This window comes from Diabrotica undecimpunctata, chromosome 7 (assembly GCF_040954645.1).
Source record: "Diabrotica undecimpunctata isolate CICGRU chromosome 7, icDiaUnde3, whole genome shotgun sequence".
NCBI classification, from domain to species: Eukaryota; Metazoa; Arthropoda; class Insecta; order Coleoptera; family Chrysomelidae; genus Diabrotica; species Diabrotica undecimpunctata.
This window is the reverse complement of record NC_092809.1, coordinates 58,398,803-58,418,424: the sequence shown is the minus strand read 5'-3', so window position 1 is coordinate 58,418,424 and position 19,622 is coordinate 58,398,803. Positions and strand designations below refer to the sequence as shown.

The 19,622-nt window shown below is 34.4% G+C and overlaps 1 protein-coding gene across 4 annotated transcripts in view; it reads left to right on the top strand.

Annotated features, from left to right (window-relative positions):
* Positions 1-19,622, top strand: part of LOC140445383 (protein DOP1 homolog) — a 216,205-nt gene that overhangs the window by 161,347 nt on the left and 35,236 nt on the right. For all 4 annotated transcript variants that reach the window (XM_072537366.1, XM_072537364.1, XM_072537365.1 and 1 more), the window contains exons 10-12: positions 5,110-7,681; positions 12,089-12,267; positions 12,974-13,166. In XM_072537366.1, coding sequence (XP_072393467.1) covers positions 5,110-7,681; positions 12,089-12,267; positions 12,974-13,166 — 2,944 coding nt within the window. The remainder of the gene's footprint in view (positions 1-5,109; positions 7,682-12,088; positions 12,268-12,973; positions 13,167-19,622) is intronic.

Here is a 19,622-nt window from a genome sequence, read left to right as displayed (position 1 = left end):
CGGTTTTTCGTCTTCTTTTATTTCTTTTGTTGTTTTTTGTGGTCTTCGTGCCATTTCGATTCTGTGTGTGGAAAAGCCGTTGTTTTTTAACGCTTTTGTAACTTTCTGCATTTCTTCTTTCTTGTGTTCTTCGTCTGTTAGTCGTTCAGATCTTATAGTCAGAGTTTTTATGACTGAATTCAATTGTGCAGGATGGTGGTGTGAATCTGCATGTAGGTATCTGTCAGTGTGAGTTGGTTTTCGATACACTGTATATCCAATGTTGCCGTTTTCTTTCTTTATTATTAAGACGTCTAGGAAAGGTAGTTGCTGATTACTTTCTAATTCCATCGTAAACTTGATCTTGGGATGGATACTGTTAATGTATTCTAGAAATGCAGTAAGTTTGTCTACTCCATGTGTCCATATGATGAAAGTGTCGTCCACATATCTAAGCCATAGTTTGGGTTTATATTCTGCTGTTCTTATTGCCCGTTCCTCTATGTCTTGCATAAAAAGATTTGCTATCACGGGAGATAGCGGTGAACCCATCGGTGCCCCTTCAACTTGTTTGTACCGTTGATCACCATATATAAAATATGTGTTGTTTAAGCAGTGCCTCGTCAAATTTAGGGTATCTTGCGGTACTGGATATTTTCTGCTTATAATTTCCAAGGATTCATTGATGGGAACGTTGGTGAAAAGTGAAACAACATCGAAACTTACTAACAAGTGTCCCGGCCCAAGAGTAACATCTTTTATACGCTCGATGAAGTGGCCTGCGTTCTTAACGTAGGAATCAGCTTCTTCTGCGTAAGGCTGTAGCTTTTCAGCCAGGAACCTTGCCAGTGGTTGTAACGGTGATCCGATGGAGCTCACTATTGGTCGTAGTGGTAATCCATCCTTGTGAACTTTTGGTAGACCGTACAGTTTTGGACATCTCGATGATTTTTCCCGTGGAATAAGTTGAAAATGATGTTCTTTATTAATATTAGATGTTTGTATTTTTGCTTTTGTTGTTTTTTCTAGATATGTTGTCGGGTCAGTCGATATCTTCTCGTATGATGGATCGTCTAGAATATCTTTCATCTTTTGATCGTAGTCTATGACATTCATAACCACCGTAGCATTGCCTTTATCAGCTGGAAGTACAATGATTTCTTTATTTTTGCGCAATGAATTTAATGCCCCTTTTTCCTCGTGTGTTAAGTTTCGTTTTGGCGGTTTAGCTGTTCGTAATATGCGTGACACGTCTTGGCGTATAGTCTCGGCCGTGTCGGATGGTATATTGGTTATTGAACTTTCCACTTCGCATATAATATTTTCAATCGGTATGCGTGCAGGAGCTACTGCGAAATTAAAACCTTTCGAAAGAACACTCTTTGTGGCTTCATCTAGTGGGAAGTTCGAAAAATTATAGACCAGTTTACAGGTATCTTGTTGTGGCGTTTCTCTCGGTTGTTGTTCTAATAATAGTCTCTCGAACTTCTTAATTTGTTTTGTTTTTGTTAAGTCGGCGTTTGTCTCTGCTCGAAAGTTGCTGAGCGTATCTAATATGTTCCATAGTACCGGATGTAATGTGTTGCCAAGAATCAGGTGAAGTTTTAATATTCTCGAGTTTATCTGATCGATTTCTCGTCTGGTGTCATGGATGGATTCTCTAATCAGTGCTAAACTAGCCCGTCTTAGGATGTTTTTGGTTTTCTGGTTCTTTTTGTGAAAACTTAGTTTCATGCTTTTAGGAATTACCTTTTCGTCCCTACACCGTTCTAAAAAAGTAAGATTGCATAGCAGTGTACTTCTTTTTGATCTCATTTTCTCGAATCTTCGGATATCTGGTAGAATTTCCTCCCCGTGAAGGTTAATTATGTTAGTTTTGATATTTCCGCGGGAGCTGTATGTTATATCAATGGTATTCCGGGTTTGACTCCGCGTTAAATGTTGTTGGTTTTGATAAAAACCATTTTGACGACGTTTCGGCAAGATCTCACTTGCCATTTTCAAGTCTCTCTGGATGGTCTGCTTCTTGTCGATGTTCGAGTGGAAGTGACGCTACGGGTGTTGGGCAGCTGGCTTTTGTAGTTACTGTGCGTTGCGCGCGCTCTTGTATGTCACGCATATTACGAACAGCTAAACCGCCAAAACGAAACTTAACACACGAGGAAAAAGGGGCATTAAATTCATTGCGCAAAAATAAAGAAATCATTGTACTTCCAGCTGATAAAGGCAATGCTACGGTGGTTATGAATGTCATAGACTACGATCAAAAGATGAAAGATATTCTAGACGATCCATCATACGAGAAGATATCGACTGACCCGACAACATATCTAGAAAAAACAACAAAAGCAAAAATACAAACATCTAATATTAATAAAGAACATCATTTTCAACTTATTCCACGGGAAAAATCATCGAGATGTCCAAAACTGTACGGTCTACCAAAAGTTCACAAGGATGGATTACCACTACGACCAATAGTGAGCTCCATCGGATCACCGTTACAACCACTGGCAAGGTTCCTGGCTGAAAAGCTACAGCCTTACGCAGAAGAAGCTGATTCCTACGTTAAGAACGCAGGCCACTTCATCGAGCGTATAAAAGATGTTACTCTTGGGCCGGGACACTTGTTAGTAAGTTTCGATGTTGTTTCACTTTTCACCAACGTTCCCATCAATGAATCCTTGGAAATTATAAGCAGAAAATATCCAGTACCGCAAGATACCCTAAATTTGACGAGGCACTGCTTAAACAACACATATTTTATATATGGTGATCAACGGTACAAACAAGTTGAAGGGGCACCGATGGGTTCACCGCTATCTCCCGTGATAGCAAATCTTTTTATGCAAGACATAGAGGAACGGGCAATAAGAACAGCAGAATATAAACCCAAACTATGGCTTAGATATGTGGACGACACTTTCATCATATGGACACATGGAGTAGACAAACTTACTGCATTTCTAGAATACATTAACAGTATCCATCCCAAGATCAAGTTTACGATGGAATTAGAAAGTAATCAGCAACTACCTTTCCTAGACGTCTTAATAATAAAGAAAGAAAACGGCAACATTGGATATACAGTGTATCGAAAACCAACTCACACTGACAGATACCTACATGCAGATTCACACCACCATCCTGCACAATTGAATTCAGTCATAAAAACTCTGACTATAAGATCTGAACGACTAACAGACGAAGAACACAAGAAAGAAGAAATGCAGAAAGTTACAAAAGCGTTAAAAAACAACGGCTTTTCCACACACAGAATCGAAATGGCACGAAGACCACAAAAAACAACAAAAGAAATAAAAGAAGACGAAAAACCGATTGCCAAAACCACTCTACCGTATATTAAAGGCACAACAGAGAAGATAAGCAGGGTCCTGAGAAAACACAAAATAGAGACTGTCTTCAACACCGACAGAAAAATCGCGAACATATTACCATCTGCCAAGACAAAGATTCCCCTAGAAAACCAAGGAGTATACAAAATTCCCTGTGGAGAATGCGATAGAGCCTATATTGGACAGACAAATAGAAGGATCCAAGTAAGACAAGAAGAACATCGCAATGCCATCGAACGTAAAGAAACGACGTCATCCCTAGCCCAGCATTCTTTAGCTACAGGACACAAAATTGACCTTAAACATATGGTAATGTTAGCGAATGTCGAAAACAAGAGAAAACGAATTATCAGAGAAGCCATAGAGATAGAAAAACAAGAAAATAATTTAAATTCTCGAGACGATGCCCAAAGATTGCCAAGAACATGGAAACCAATTATCCCGAAGAATAACGAAAGAACGGAATCGACCAAGACCCCGCCCACTGACCTGCGCACTGGACCAATTACAAGAGCGCGCGCAACGCACAGTAACTACAAAAGCCAGCTGCCCAACACCCGTAGCGTCACTTCCACTCGAACATCGACAAGAAGCAGACCATCCAGAGAGACTTGAAAATGGCAAGTGAGATCTTGCCGAAACGTCGTCAAAATGGTTTTTATCAAAACCAACAACATTTAACGCGGAGTCAAACCCGGAATACCATTGATATAACATACAGCTCCCGCGGAAATATCAAAACTAACATATATATATATATATATATACATCTAAAAAAGCAACATCCAGAATTGGCTCCGTTCCAAAAATATAAAATTTGATCAACATATGCTTCTTTCAATCATAAAAAAGCATGCCATACCAGAATAAACTGGTATTGAGAGTTCCTCTGTATCACTGTGGGTTAAACCCCATAGAACTCATCTGGGCAAATATTAAAAATGATAGTGCAGGAAAAAACACCACCTTCAAATTTTCAGATGCCATAAATCTATTTTATAATTCAATTTCATCAATTTATCAATTGTATATATATGTTCAATAAAAAGTAGAAAAGGAAATGTGGCGGCTGGAAAGTATAATTGAAACACATTTTAAACCACTTGTTATAAACCTTAATGATAGTGACATATTTTTTATGAAAAGCAAAATACCCACGAGAAATCCAGTTCATCAGAATTATGTTTAAAAGTAACCGAGATCTCGATCTCTGCCATATATTTACGCCGAACTCAAACAAATTATGAATCACTTTGTATTTTTATTCCAAAAAAACTATCCGTTTTGCAATATTTAAACTTTTTGGAATCGTACAAACAACTATAACAAAAATTATAAATAAAACTTATATTTTTTGAGAACACCCTGTATATAAAATTTTTTGGCTGTTTTTGACATAAAAATATAATTTCTTGGTTTTTTTCGTCCTGTATAAATGGTTCCTATTGTCGGATATCAACTAAAAACAATATACGAAAATATTAATTTCGAATTTTACAGGATAATACTTTTGGCCAAACGAAAATATAATCATAAATATGGTCCTGTTAGAGGCTTACACGTGCTAATGTTTACGTCCACTGCATCGCTTATTGAAATTTAGTATAGTAAAATTGAAATTAAATAAATAAATATTTTAAAATATTTTTAAAATTTTAAAAATTAAAGGGTTCTGAATCCATACAAACCAACTCTAATTACGATTTTTGTCTATGGTTCTGTATTATCTTTAGAATTTATATATTTTACGTTCTAATATTCTTTTATTTTTTAGATCACTTTTAAAAATCTTGGATAACCTCCAAAACAAAGAAACTCCAAACCTACAGCTAATATCAGAATCGTTTTTAACCCACAGTCTACTACACAACGATATTGCTAGAATAATAAATCCTATATTATTGAAACTACTAGCTTCCAATACCGCCAGAGTTTCAATACGTCACGTCAATATAGCAGATTCAGATTCCCAAAGCGATATAACCAAAGACGAACACACCAGGATGGAAAATATCCAATCAAAGAAGATATACGCCGTCAGCAATGTTAACGGTAACATAATGTACCACGTAACAGACAGTCCCAGCCCAAGACCCTCAAAGAAACGATGGTTTACATTCTCAAAAGCTGGTAAAAGGTATTCCTCTTCTGTGATAAATATGACCACGAGTATTAATGAAGACTCCAATAATGTTGTAACTAGAAAAAATAGAGATTTTAAAGGAGTAACCAATTCTCCTAAATCCGAAAAGACTCCTAAAAATGTAAAGTTAATTATCAATCCTTTAAGCTCCAAAGAAATCTATCCAACTGGTTTGGACGGTTCCTATACGAAAAGAGACTCAAACTCCTCACTTGAAAGTATATCATCTAGTAATGATCTAAGTCCTACAAGTTATGACGATTCTTTGAGTAAATGCTACACACCGGAACGTTTAACGAACGGTGAAAGAGACTCTGGTTTCGATAGCCTCAAAAACAAAAGTAGTTTAGAATTGTCGAACGACAGAGAATATAGAGCTAGGTTAATATTAGAAAGTATCGAGCCAATTGCAGATGGGGTGATGGTGGAGGCTGTTAACGACGGTGTGACTGTGGCAAAAATTCCGAAATCTCAAAGCTTCGATGAACAAATTAATGTCGCAAAAACGACAGATATGGAAAGTACTCTAGTACAAAGTTGGTCCTACTGTATATCCGATTCGGATAATCTACATGCAAGCTGTGAATTGGAAATTAGCAAAAGTGCTGAAGATTTCTTTAGAAAAAACGAAGAAAAAATCATAGTTGGTGAGATATTAAACGAAATTATCGACAGGGTATGTTCCGAGTATATCGACGATATAGATGGTGGGGCTATTCGACCTACCGATTTAGATTTAAGGTGTAAAATGAATCAGCAAACACCAAAAAGCGTTGTACTCTATCCAATTCATTCGCATCTATGTTTGTATTATGAAATATTCGATTCGAACCAAATAATCTACGGTCTACAAACTTTGAAAAACTGCATCAATTCCAATCCCCAACTATTTATTAAATGTCTGGCAACTAGTGGGATCAAGGATCTTAAAAGTAACGAAATATTAAATCTGCTTGCAAGACACCGGAAATCCCTCCTGGGTTATGGATTTGCTGGAGAACTGAGTAACGACTATGTTAATTTCTACAGAGGATACATGTTCCTGGATGTAATTATTTTAATATGTCTGAACTATTCAAGAACATTCTTCCCTTTTTTAGAAGACTCCTCGTTAATAACTGAAGAAATGAACAATAATCTAAAGATTCAACTTGAAAGTTTAGATATTTTAAATATTATAATGAAGAAATTGATTATAATGGTAGCGGAAAACTCGAAGGGATTTTCAAACTATATAGCTGATCTATTAGTCAAATGCAAGCTTCAAAAGATTCTTTTGAATTGTTTACTAATCTCAGTGAGAAACTTCGACGAAGAAATGACATTCGCTGAAGAAATTTTAGCTTATAATAACTTTCAGCTTTGTGATAACAACAATAGAATTGGAGAACATGTAGAAGCCTATCAGCTACAAATATTACGGTTGATCAACTCTTTAATTATACTTGAACATAAAGTTTTCTCTCGTAAAGGTGCGGCTGAGTCTTCAACAAATGGTGAAGCTTTAAATTCGTCAGTAGTATTGATACCGCAGCAACAAATTTTCCTGTCAGCAGTAATGAGTGCTTTACGACAACAAAGTATCAAGTATCTTCATGAAAATTGGTTGTACATGATAACTTCGTGTCTTCCTTACTTCGGAGATAACCTGAAGCAAATTTCCATCAGTGTAATTCATCAGATCTGCGATAATGTGGAAAAGATTGCAACAAATTATAACATGCCTGAATTAGAGAACGAATTATGTTCAGATTATGCGGTAACCCAACTAGAGGCTCTAACAATGCTTTGCCATTATTGCCTCTTAGATTCCTCCCAAACAGTCAACCAAAATGTACCGACAAACTCGACTACGCCCTTGACGAATCCAGGAGAAATCATCAACAACTTGTTTAACGTATTTTTCACTCCTTTAGGCAGTGACATAAACTTTTCTTCAAAGCAAAACTCGGATCACTACCAAAGTGCGCGAAAAACTATACTTAGTCATATGCCTAGGATAATCTCTAGTGTTGCCAAGCTTTGGCAAACTATAGTCAATCTGGAAAACGATTATAACGGAGTATATGGCAATTCTAAAATTGTCAAGCAACAGCTACTAGAATTTTTAAGTCCTATTTCTGTGCATCACAGTACTAGTTTCTTAGCAGCGATTTCAGTGGCTTGGTATGAGCGGAGAAATCCATTTAGTAGTGTTAAAACGGTAAGAATAATTGAACTTTTATTAATAATTAAGTTTTAGATGTTCTTTTATATATTTAAATAGTAGTTAGAATTCAATTGAAAAGTTCTATAGCCAATCTTGAGAAAACAATAGATTTTAGGTGAGGAAAAATCTGAACTTTACGTCAGCATAAAATCGGTTAATAACTTAATGTAAATTGCATACATTTGGCGCAGATTGCTCAACTTGGTGATAATTTAAATATGAAACTAATTACCTGTTTTATTGTCTTGGGTTTGATTACATTTTTTTATAGATTATTAAATTGTAATTATTAATAACCTGGTAGGTCCTTATTGAAATCGTGTCGTTGACTGTTGAGTTTAGTGTTAATATTTGGTACATAGACTTGGTGTAAAAACTTAACCAAATTCTCTTGATTTAAGAAAGAACACTGTTGAATTTGGCGTAAACAGGCCTGCTTCTTTTTGACATACTTTTGTCTCTCCTTTTCTTGAAGAAAAATCGTAGAATTTAGAAACCTGTGATCAATAATTCTTGTTCTTTTCATATTAATATGCCTTTTATTTTTCTTGAAAGAAAAATTCTTGAAAGAGTCTTAAAACTTGGCACATAAATTCCACTGGGTGTAAAAAAGAACTCTGTTGAATTTGGCGTAGACAGGTCCTTCTTATTATATTCCTCTTTTTCCCTAGGAAAATTCCTAGAGTCTTGAAACTTGGGATCGATAGTTTTTGTCCTTCGTCTCATGTTCTTATGCCCTTTTTTTTCTTGAAGGAAATGTCTTAGTCTTTAACGGGATACAGATTGAATCCTATTGAATTAAACATCTACAGGTCTTTTTGTTTTTCTCATATTTTTATGTCTTTCTCTTAGAAGGAAAATTCGTAGTCTTTTGTTAAAAGAATAACCTCTTTCAATTTGGGACAACAGGTGTTCTTTTTCTTCTCATATGCTTATGCCTTTCATTTTTCTCAAAGGAATAGTTCTAGTCTTAAAAACCTTGTTACACGAGATCCTCTTGATGTAACGTTGTCTTATTGAATTCGAGGTCACCAGCTTTCGTGATATGTTGTTTTTTGATCATTAACATTCCAGATGACTATTTTATATTTGGTTGTACTGCTGTTAAGCTCATGTACTGATTTTTCTTCTTCTTCCTTCTTGTATGTAGGCTTTAAAGTCTGTTTCTTCTGCAATATTAGCTTCCTAAATTGTTTAAGTTATCGCACCATCTTTTTCTTGGTCTGCTAATACTTCTTCGTCCATTTGGTGGCATCTCGTGCTATTCGTACTATCCTATCCTCTGCCATTCTACTAATGTGTTCGTTCCACTCCTGTTTCCGTTTTGTCGCCCATCCATTTATGTCTTCTATTCTGCATGCTCTTCTTATGTTTTCGCTTCTCTCCCTATCCAACAACTTTTCCCTGATATTCGTCGGAGTATTTTCATCTCTGGTGTTTCTAGTAGTCGTCTCGTTTTAGATGTGTCAGGTCTTGTCTCCGCCGTGTATGTACTGATGACTGCATTAAGTAAATTTAGATCGTCCTCATTTGCTCCATTAATTTGCCCAACATATCATCTAGTTTAGCCATGTTGTTGAAATACAGTATCAGATATTATTTGTGTGTTTTTTAAATGGTTGTTATTTGTTAGATGAGCATATGACATTTCTGATTGTCTGATGATTATACTTATCAGGTTTATGCTTATAGTTGAGCGAACCATTGCTGTAACTGCGCACAAGTAGAAGAGGGTGGTTTTAGTTGGTAGGCAGGATAAAATTAAGGCATCTGTTTGCAGGACCTCCTTCTTTCAAGGGGAAATGAGCTCAGATGTACTCTTCTACCCTGAATCCAACACACGCCAGTCAGCCATCCCTAGGGATCGGTTAACCTGGTACGGTTTTTAAAAATTTCCACCCTCAGACAGAAAAAAAACGGTACGTCGTAAAAGCATCATTGACGGTACTTGTGGCAATATTCGAATGCTTTGCAGTATAACATATACTGCGATCCTCTTCATGTAATGCCACAACTTTTATATTATTTTTGGGAGTCATGCTAACACGATTTGAAAACACTAACGAACAGTAATCTGAATTTATCAGAATAAATGTGAAACTTATCGTAAATGCAATAAAAAATGCAAAATATCTGTTGCTAGTAAACTAGAAGTACCTAATCAAAATTCTTAGTCATTTAAAACAATATGGCTGATATGCATCCAAAGTAAAATTTTATGTACATTCGACAATGTTGCCACTTTTAACTTTTAAAAAGACCTAAAAATTGTATTTGAAAAATTTAGACCAATCTAACTTAACTAAACCTAACCCAACCCAAATAAACCTAACCTAACCATATACATAACCTAACGAAACTTAACCTAACCATATCTAATGTAAAACTGCTAGCAAATCAGTAATTTTTGTTAAAAGTATATAAGAATAAACTGTTTTAATCTAACCTAACGTAACCAAACCTAACCTTACCAAATCAAACCTAAACCTGTTAACAAATTAGTAATTTTTTTGTTAAAAGTAGTTAAAAATAAAAGGTTAAGTATAACCTAACTTAACCAAACCTAAACTAACCAAAACTATCCTAAACCTGCTATCAAAGCACTAATTTTTTTGTTAAAAGTAGTTAAGAATAAAATGTTACAATATTGAATTAAAAATCTTATCATTTTTTCATAAACAAACATATTTTTTATAACTATGGCAATACTAGTTAGAATTACACATCGAGTTAGAATCTATGGAAGATCTATGAGCATATTAACGTGTGTATTAAAAACGGCGTCAGTAGGTGTGGCTAACGATCATACCAATATGGCGGTGGGATCAGGGCCTGACTCAATAATATTAAAACTACTATACAAATATGACTAGTTATTCAGAAGATTTAATCATAATCTAAAAAAGTGCAATACATTTTTAATAAACTATGATTTATTTATCCCGCGGTAAACACTAAAAACACGACATATTATACATAAAGATAAATTAATACAGTAAAATAACAAGTTGTATCTGAAAGAGATATTAATATAAATTATATTTTAAAGGGTAAAATGAATATACGGTATGAAATAAAAGAAATACGTTCGTTTTACAGTCTATATATTTGATAACTACAAATTAACTGGCACTTAAAAATTTAGTTCAATTAAAAAAGAAAAACAGTTAGTAATAAAAAAACAAAATTGAATATCTGCCGAATATCACAATTAAAATACTGTATAGAAATCAAAATAATTATGTTGCAGTAGTTAATAAGAAATTTTAAGATATTTAGGATGAAGATATTTGATATTTTCTCAAAAATAGCAGGATCTACCTTACTTATAAGATTTTTTATGAATACTATTAATTTATTTTCTGAAGTACGGGCCATTACTTTGTTTACATATTTGTATAATAACCTGTGTAACGTTATTCCTGAAGATTTTTTATTAACATTGCTTATGCTACTGCAACTACGTTGAGAACAAGAAACCATTATTATGCACTATCACAATATAATATTACAGTTTTTATAAAAGTATTATAAAACTAAAAATATTCGAAAAACAACAAACGTAAACAATCATACACGATCTGTCAAAACGATCATAACAATATGGCCGAAGTGAGGACGTTTTTAGTCACGTGATGCCCTTTCCATAGATTCTAACTCGATGGAATTACCCTACCTACGGTTGTCACTAGTGTCAATTTTTGTCGTTTAATGGTATATAACGGCGGTGGCTTTTAAAAATAATACATATTTTAAATGGAAATTACATAAAAAATATTGTTTTCCAGACAATAAAAATTATTGTACACTCATCAGTAAATGAAGCAGAATTCATTGATGAAATTACATGTCCGTAGACATCATACCCTCTTACTATACTAGTACCAAAAAAGTTAAAAGTAAAACTCACCTAATGACATCAAAAATCGGGTCAGCAAATAAGTTCATTTGAACTACCGCATTAACCTAAATTGGAAAATGGAAATCTCAGATGGTAGAAGCTATTCATTGAATTAGTGATTTTAAAATAGTTTTTCGTTAAATCTTTATTACCCCCACAAACTATATTAAGAGGGATATTTTTCATCCACAAGGAAAATGAAATTTCTGTAGTTGGCTGTATTCCATGAATCACAAAAGGTTTATTTAAAAATCCTGTATAAAAGGTATATATATAAAAATATCCTTTCGGGCTATTATTACCCAGATATTAAGTGGTTTGACTCATGTATGCCTGGTAACCAGTATACCCTGATGATTACCTTTTTAGTCTAAAAAAAGTTCTGTGACGTAACGCGAAAAGGTCTTTTTAATTGTATACCTTTTATAAAGTATTTTTGGATATTTTTCATTATGAATTCAATAATTATTTTGTACTTATCTAGAAGTATTATGTTTTAGGTGCTTCCTGAGCCAAATGCTAGCCAAAATAACTTAGTATATTTAATTTTGGCTATTAGAGTCATTCCATTAGATAATTTAGTACAAACCGTAACGGCTGTGATAAAAAACCCTCCTCCCACTGAAGGTCTCAGTCAAGACATTTGTTTGGATGTTTCCGTTCTCGAATTATTTTATTGGTAAGTATTCAATTTCCCGTTTCATCACATATTTAAGAACGTTTCTTTCTATATTCAATCTTTATTAGTAAATGTATCTCGTTTGTACTTGTTTGGTGTACAAAACTTATATCTGGATATTGTTTAAATTTTCATCTGTTTTTTGTAGAAATGACCAATAACCGGTCCGCGGGATCTTTTCATAAATGTCATTTGTTAATTATATCTCATTATTAGCGTACAATTAAGCTAATGGGTATAAATATATTCTATAATATAAATGTTTGGTTGTTAAGGATCCTATAGCAAATGAGGAACGGTAAACAGTCTTTGGAAGTCATATTGACTCGTTGGTGACTACTACCAACAAAATGAGCGAAGAAATTAAAAGACGTGTAAACCTTACAAATATGATATGTTATGGACTACAAAAACAACTCCACTCAAGGAACATCCAAAGAATTAAAATTATTATATACAAAACACTGCTGAGACCGGTCCTCACAAATGGGACAGAAACATGGACTCTCCTGCAGAAGAATGAAAGACTTTTGGGAATATTCGAGCGTAAAATACTCAGCAAAATATTTGGAGCTATAAATAACCAAGAAGGACAGTGGCGCAAAATATATAACTTTGAATTATACCAACTCTTTAATAAACCAGACATCGTTCATTAAAACACAGCGTTTTTGCCTTATTCAAAGCTATTATTTTATATTTACAGTTATATGCGTAACGCTTCTTCCACTCAGTTATTTGAGGCGTGGGGCTCTCTTCTTGCTCTAATTAGAGAAGGCTGCTCATTAGCCCCACCCGCCCAATTTTTGTTAGCCGCAATTCTTCATGAAATTATGATCAAGTGTTGTCCATTGGAAGAGAAAAAGGATCAGAAAGATTTACAAGATGTGACCGCGAAGGTAAGATACATTTTTATTGTGTGCATGTACTATTTTAATATTGATTTTATTTAAAGCTTATTTGAAGATTTATATAAAAAATTTGTTTCAAATGATAACACCTGAACCGATTTGGGTTCTACTTTATAATTCTTTGTTCTTTGACCCATTGGCTACTTCTGAGGCTTCTTTTTCTAAGATTCGTTTTCCAAACTTCATTGTGATTCACAGTATTTTGGATCGCGATTAATTTCCTTATCTTACTTTCAATCATTTCTTAATTACAACAATTTCATTATTTTAGTTAATGGTGAAAACTAAATTTAACAGTAAACTAAATTTAACAGGCTACGAAGGCTGCTATAAATTATTTCCTCCCAAGCCTGTTTCACGTGCCGTATTTCTATTTTGTCTACGGGATTCCTAGGTCAACAAAGTCCTACCAACTGCTTAGGATTGTCTATTTACCTACTTCTAGTGGCAATGATTAAAATTATCAATAATCTGACAAAACCAGTAAAAACGCACTTATTTGCATACGATTTTCTATCAGTAAAAGGTAAAAATAGATCTGAAAGGATGGTCTCTTAATGCTGGATTTAAATTTTCTGCAAAAAAAATATGAGCAGTAGTTCTTTTTAAAAGATCTCCATAAAAAATAGTTGAGTATTGGTTCGATCAAAATATCTCACGGCAGAGACCCACAAAATAATAGTTTTAGCATGTCACAAAAGACTTAATCCTAAAACCTAATCACATTTTCTTAGCTTTTTTTTATAATCAAACTATTCTTACGTGTGAACCATCTCTACATTACCGGAGAATGTATCTAATTCTAGTATATGGTATACTATTTATAAAGTCAGTTGAAACATTTCACTCCGACGCGATTCATAAGGGCAGTTTAATATCTTATTTACCGGTAATCAAGTTATAAATTACACGTGTCAATGTTACAAACGTATTTGAGTAATCTCCGTACTTCGTAGGAGAGATATGGAAGAAATAGACAATGAAAGGTACATCCCATGAAATAAATTTTTTTTTTGAACCTATTCTCTATCCTTCCATTGTTGGATGTAGGTCTCCCCCAGTTCTCTCCATCTTTCCCTATCTTGAGCTGTTCTCTGCCATGTGGGACCTCCTTGTTTCCTGATGTCATCTTTCCACCTCATCTGTGGTCTGCCTCTTGATCTCTTTGCATTGTATGGACGCCACTTTCCGATGGCATTGTTCCATCGTCCGTCTTGGAGACGTTCATTGTGTCCAGCCCATTTCCATTTCAGTTTTGCTGCTTGTTCTATCGCGTCTACTGTCTTTGTTCTGATTCTGATCCACTGGTTACGTTTTCTATTTTTAAGTGATATACCCAACATTTGTCTCTCCATCGCTCTTTGTGCCTTCCTTATCCTATCCAAATTAGCCTGTGTAAATGTCCATGTCTGTGCTCCGTAGGTGAGCACCGGTATTATACAGGAGTTATATACCTTGCTTCGTAAGTATAGAGGGATTGTTTGATTTTCTAGAACGTAAGAAAGTTTGCCGAACGCTGCCCATCCCATTCTTACTCGTCTCGATATTTCGGCTGTTTGATTTTCTCTGTTAGCTCTGATTGCTTGTCCTAGATAGATATACTCATTTACCTGTTCTATTTTTTCTGTTTGTATTTTTATTGCCTCTTGGTCTTCCGTGTTTTTCATTACTTTTGTTTTGTTGAAGTTAATTTTTAGGCCTTTTTGCAGTGATTTTTCATGAAGTTCATTCAGCATTAATTCTAGTTCTTGTCGTTCCGAGGAGATCAGGAGTATATCATCCGCATATCTAAGGTGATTTAGGTACTTTCCGTTAATACATATTCCTCTGTTTTCCCAATCTGTTGATTTTATTATATCTTCGAGGGTCAAGGTAAACAGTTTAGGTGAAATTATATCGCCTTGTCGGACTCCTCGTTTAACTTTTATATTATCCGTTATTAATTTGTCGTCCAGAATTACGGTCATGGTTGCGTTTTGGTAAATATCATGTATCAATTGTCGGTATCTTGAATCTATGCTACTATTGACCAGAGCTTCTTCCACCGCCCAGTGTTCAATGCTGTCGAAAGCCTTTTCATAATATACGAATGCTAAGTACAGCGGAAGGTTGTATTCATTGGTTTTCTCAATTAAGATTTTAAGCGCATGTAGATGGTCGATTGTGCTGTATCCTTTCCTGAATCCGGCCTGTTCCACTGGTTGGTAGTTATCAAGTTTATAGGTTAGTCGGTTGTTTATTATTCTTGTGAAGGTTTTATATAGTTGTGACAAAAGGTAAATAGGACGGTAGTTGTTTAGGTCTGTTCGGTCTCCTTTCTTATGTATTAAGATTGTGTTGGCATTTCTCCATTGTTTAGGTATTTTACCTTCAAACAGACATTTGTTGAACAGTATTTTTAGCATTTTTTTTTATCGTGTCTCCTCCTTCTTTTAGCAGTTCCGCCAGTATTTTGTAATATCTCTGAGCCAACATTTTGTATTTTCCTCGAGAGATTCTGTTTAGATGATAGTGGTGGGTCATTTTTAGAACTGTCTAGGTCTGTGTAATATCTTTCTGCGATTTTTACTATTTCTCCTAGATCTTTCTTCATTGTTCTCAGCTTTAAGCATGATTAGTTTTCTTTTTCCTATATTTGTCTTCATTGTTTTTAAACTTTTGTTCTTCTCTATAGAGAATGAAATAGACATTAATATGTTATTCAAATGTTCGCTACCGCCGGCGAGGGTGTACTGATAACAGCTAAATGCTTTTTTAGTATTTTACGACGTGTGATAAGTATTTTAAATCATTATACTGTCAATATGGCCTTTTGGCGACCATTTTAAAAGGAGGAAAATATTAACCCAGAATTGAATTGTGTTTAAATTAGTTTAGAATTTAAAAACAAAGACCTACATGTGCAGTCTCAACGTATCGTTTTGAACATATATGAGTGCTTAAAAAAAAGAAAATGAACAAAACTATTGTAAATAGAATAAGTCAACCTACAAAACTATCACTATCGACAATTTATCGTATTGTAAGGGAAAGAAACGTTATAAATCACAGTTATTCGATAAGTTAATAGACGATGTCGATAAGAATGTTATTCGAAAGACTGTGTATCGTTTCTACAAGGAAAACAATGTAACTATTCTACATATGATCCAGAATGCATTAAGAGAATATTCTGATAATGACTACCAATGTTTAGCGACATTGCGAAATATTTTGATAGACTGTGGGTTTAGATATAAGAAAATAAATAATAGAATGATAATAATGGAGGCACAGCGAATAGTTAAACTTCGGCAGGAATATTTACATAAAATCAAAGAATATCGACAGTCCAACAGATTAATACACCGTGTTCAAGGGTGAAACCTATCTTGTATGCAGGCAGTGAACAGAGATTTGTACAAAATTGTTACTCTCATCTCAACATCAACGAATCATCTGCCGATTATCATGAAGATATGACCTCTCATTTATTTGAAAAATGGTTTAAGGAACAACTTCTACCTAATATTCCACCCAATCGTGTAATTGTCATGTCAAACTACCCAATAGTAGGGGAGAGCAGGGCACATGTGGCAAATTAAAAAAAAATTATATCGCTAAATGAGATTCATTGTAAAGTATCGGCTTCTTCAATGTAAGATTCACATATTTGTGAGTCTTTGTGTATATTTAAATTTGGCAGTAATTAAATTATTAGGGCACGTGCATTAAATTCCAAGTAGATGTAATTAGTTCACATGTGCCCCTAAGGGAGGCACATGTGGACAAGACAATATTTTCTACGGGGCACATATGGACACAGGTTTTGATGGAAATAAAATAATAACCTTTTTTATAAGTGCAATTTTTAATATTTATTTAACATAATACATTGAACTCATAATGTCGTTTGCAGAAATATGACTCTCATCCTTCTTATCTAGAAATAAAAAATCGTGTCGCGGCTTCATTTTTAAAAAAATTATTAAAAATTCTGACTTTTCTAGTTCCTTTTCGATCTGACCAACAACGAATTTGAGTGTTTTTTTTTGTAGCAAATTTAATGAGAACAAAATCCCCTTTCTGGATATTCGTAAGATCCCATCCAAAATCTTTACCATCTTCAGTCTCAACTTCCATAAGACTATCATCTGATTATTCGCAATAATTCTTAATTTCGCTTTCTGATGTCTCCCCATCAAAAACTTTGCGAATATAGGATTTGGATTTTTTCTTTTCTATATTGCTTGCCTTTCTTTCCTGAGCCCTTTTCTCTTTTTCCTCCTTTTTTCTTATTTCATTTTCTAATCTATTTTTTCTGGTGTAGCGGTCAGAATGGTTGAAATTTTTTTCTTTCTTCCTTTCTTAGAACTTATTCTCACGGCTAACATTTTCCGATGATGATGTAGAAGACATTTCGGAATTAGAGAGTGTACTGCAATTTAGACAATCATCAGTTGTGGTATCTCGCTGCGATACATCACTGACTTCCGTAACTTCAGCTCCTACGAAATCTTCTGAGGAAAAAATATTTTTATTAAAGCGATAGCAACCAGTTTTTAAAATTCCAGAAATAATGTTTTTCCTATTAAATGCTTCGTCAAAAGCTGGAGCTGTTAGATGTGCAAAGTCATAAATTGTTATAGCTTTTTCCGGATGTGTAGACATCCATAAGTTGAATGCTGCACGATAACGACTCTTAAAAGGGCCAAATATACATACATCTAGAGGCAGCAAACGATGTGTTGTGTGTGGAGGAGACGTTAAGAGTACTAAACCGGTATTACCGTTATCCAAAAGTATTAACGCAGGGTTTTCCTTAGAAGCATGCATGTTTTTTAATATGCTTTACAACTTCGCAGAATCCCTCGTTGGTCAACCAACCACTTGGAGAAGCAATACCAATGCTGCCTTCTCGAGCTCCAATCACGAATGACTCTTTAAATCGCACTCGTGGGAAGATATAAACAGGTGGAATAGCATTTCCATTGGCAATGATTATTCCAACAAACGTCACTTCCTCACCTCTCTCTGCTCCAACTGCTTGTCCCACTTGCTTACAGCCCTTATTTGCAACCACTTTCGGCATTTGTAGAACAGTGTTCACTCCGCTTTCATCTACGTTCACAATTCTATGACTAGTAAATTTGTACGTTTTGTAAACAGTCTCTAGGTTGTCAAAAAACATGTCTACGTTAACTTTATTAAAACTGATGTTTCTGGCTAGAATCGTAGACTCCGGTTTTCGCAAAGATAAATTATTGTGACGCTTCATGAAACCTTTCATCCACTCAATTCCAGCAAAATGATTTTCCGACCATGACTTTGGCACTTTTTTTTCAAGCTTCAGAGCATATTCATATGCGAATGTTCGAATTGGAAAGTAGGTTAATCCATACTGTAACTTCGAAGATTGAAGAATATAGTTTACTAGACTGTCCTCTTCTTCATTTAAAAAAATCTGCTGTGTTGTATATTTTGATGAAAATTTTATTTCGGATATTTCTGTATAATTTATATTTTTTTGATTCAGTTTTTTTAATCTTTTATGTAACATGGACTTCTTCAATTAATATCTCTCTGCTACGTTTCTGATTGATCCGTTACCATTTTTTATACCTATTGCAAATGGCCTGAACTACTACGTTTTCAGGAATGTTACTTCGATCAGTTTTTCTGATGTAGGTTCTCACCATTATTTCCAACTGTAAGGTAAAAAAAAGATATTTTAGGTTGTTCTGTTTTGAAAGAACCTATGGGGTACAAGTGGACACTGTCCACTTGTACCCCATAGGTTCTGTTTTTTTTTACGCGGCAATAACACAACCTCGTGACACAAACAAAATGGTAACTGGAATTGAGAATTTATTTCTTGGCATAGAACTATATCACTAGTGCCACATAGGAGAGTGAGTTAAAACCATTCGAAAAGAAATCTAGACGGAAACAAATCAACTGTCCACTTGTGCCTCTGTCCACATGTGCCCCCCCTTCCCCTAGTACTAAGAAAGATGATATTGCAATGTTTTTAGGAGATAAGAACATACGCCTTCCTAAAAGAGTCCCTTTAAATAAAGATTTATTAAATATTGAAAGTTTTCAGAGTTTTATTGTTAGATAAAAATAAATGATGCGCCCATATTCTTTTAATGTTTGCGGGCAACCAGTTTTTTAGGTATTTCAATAACTTTATAAATACTATGTATACATCTATTAGCTTCTAATATAAGAAAACCTTCATAATTAATTGTTGCAATTTTTATCACGTACCTCTAAATATATGAATTATTAATAATAATAACCGTAGATTTTCATTATTTCATAATTTCCTAAATTCTCTAATATCCCCAGAATACGGTAACCCTGTACGAAAATGCCAACGAATTTTAATTTTAATGCCTGAAGTTCCAAAATCATTCGGGGTTTTAAACCGGAACGCTCCGATTTCTACAGAATTTTAGC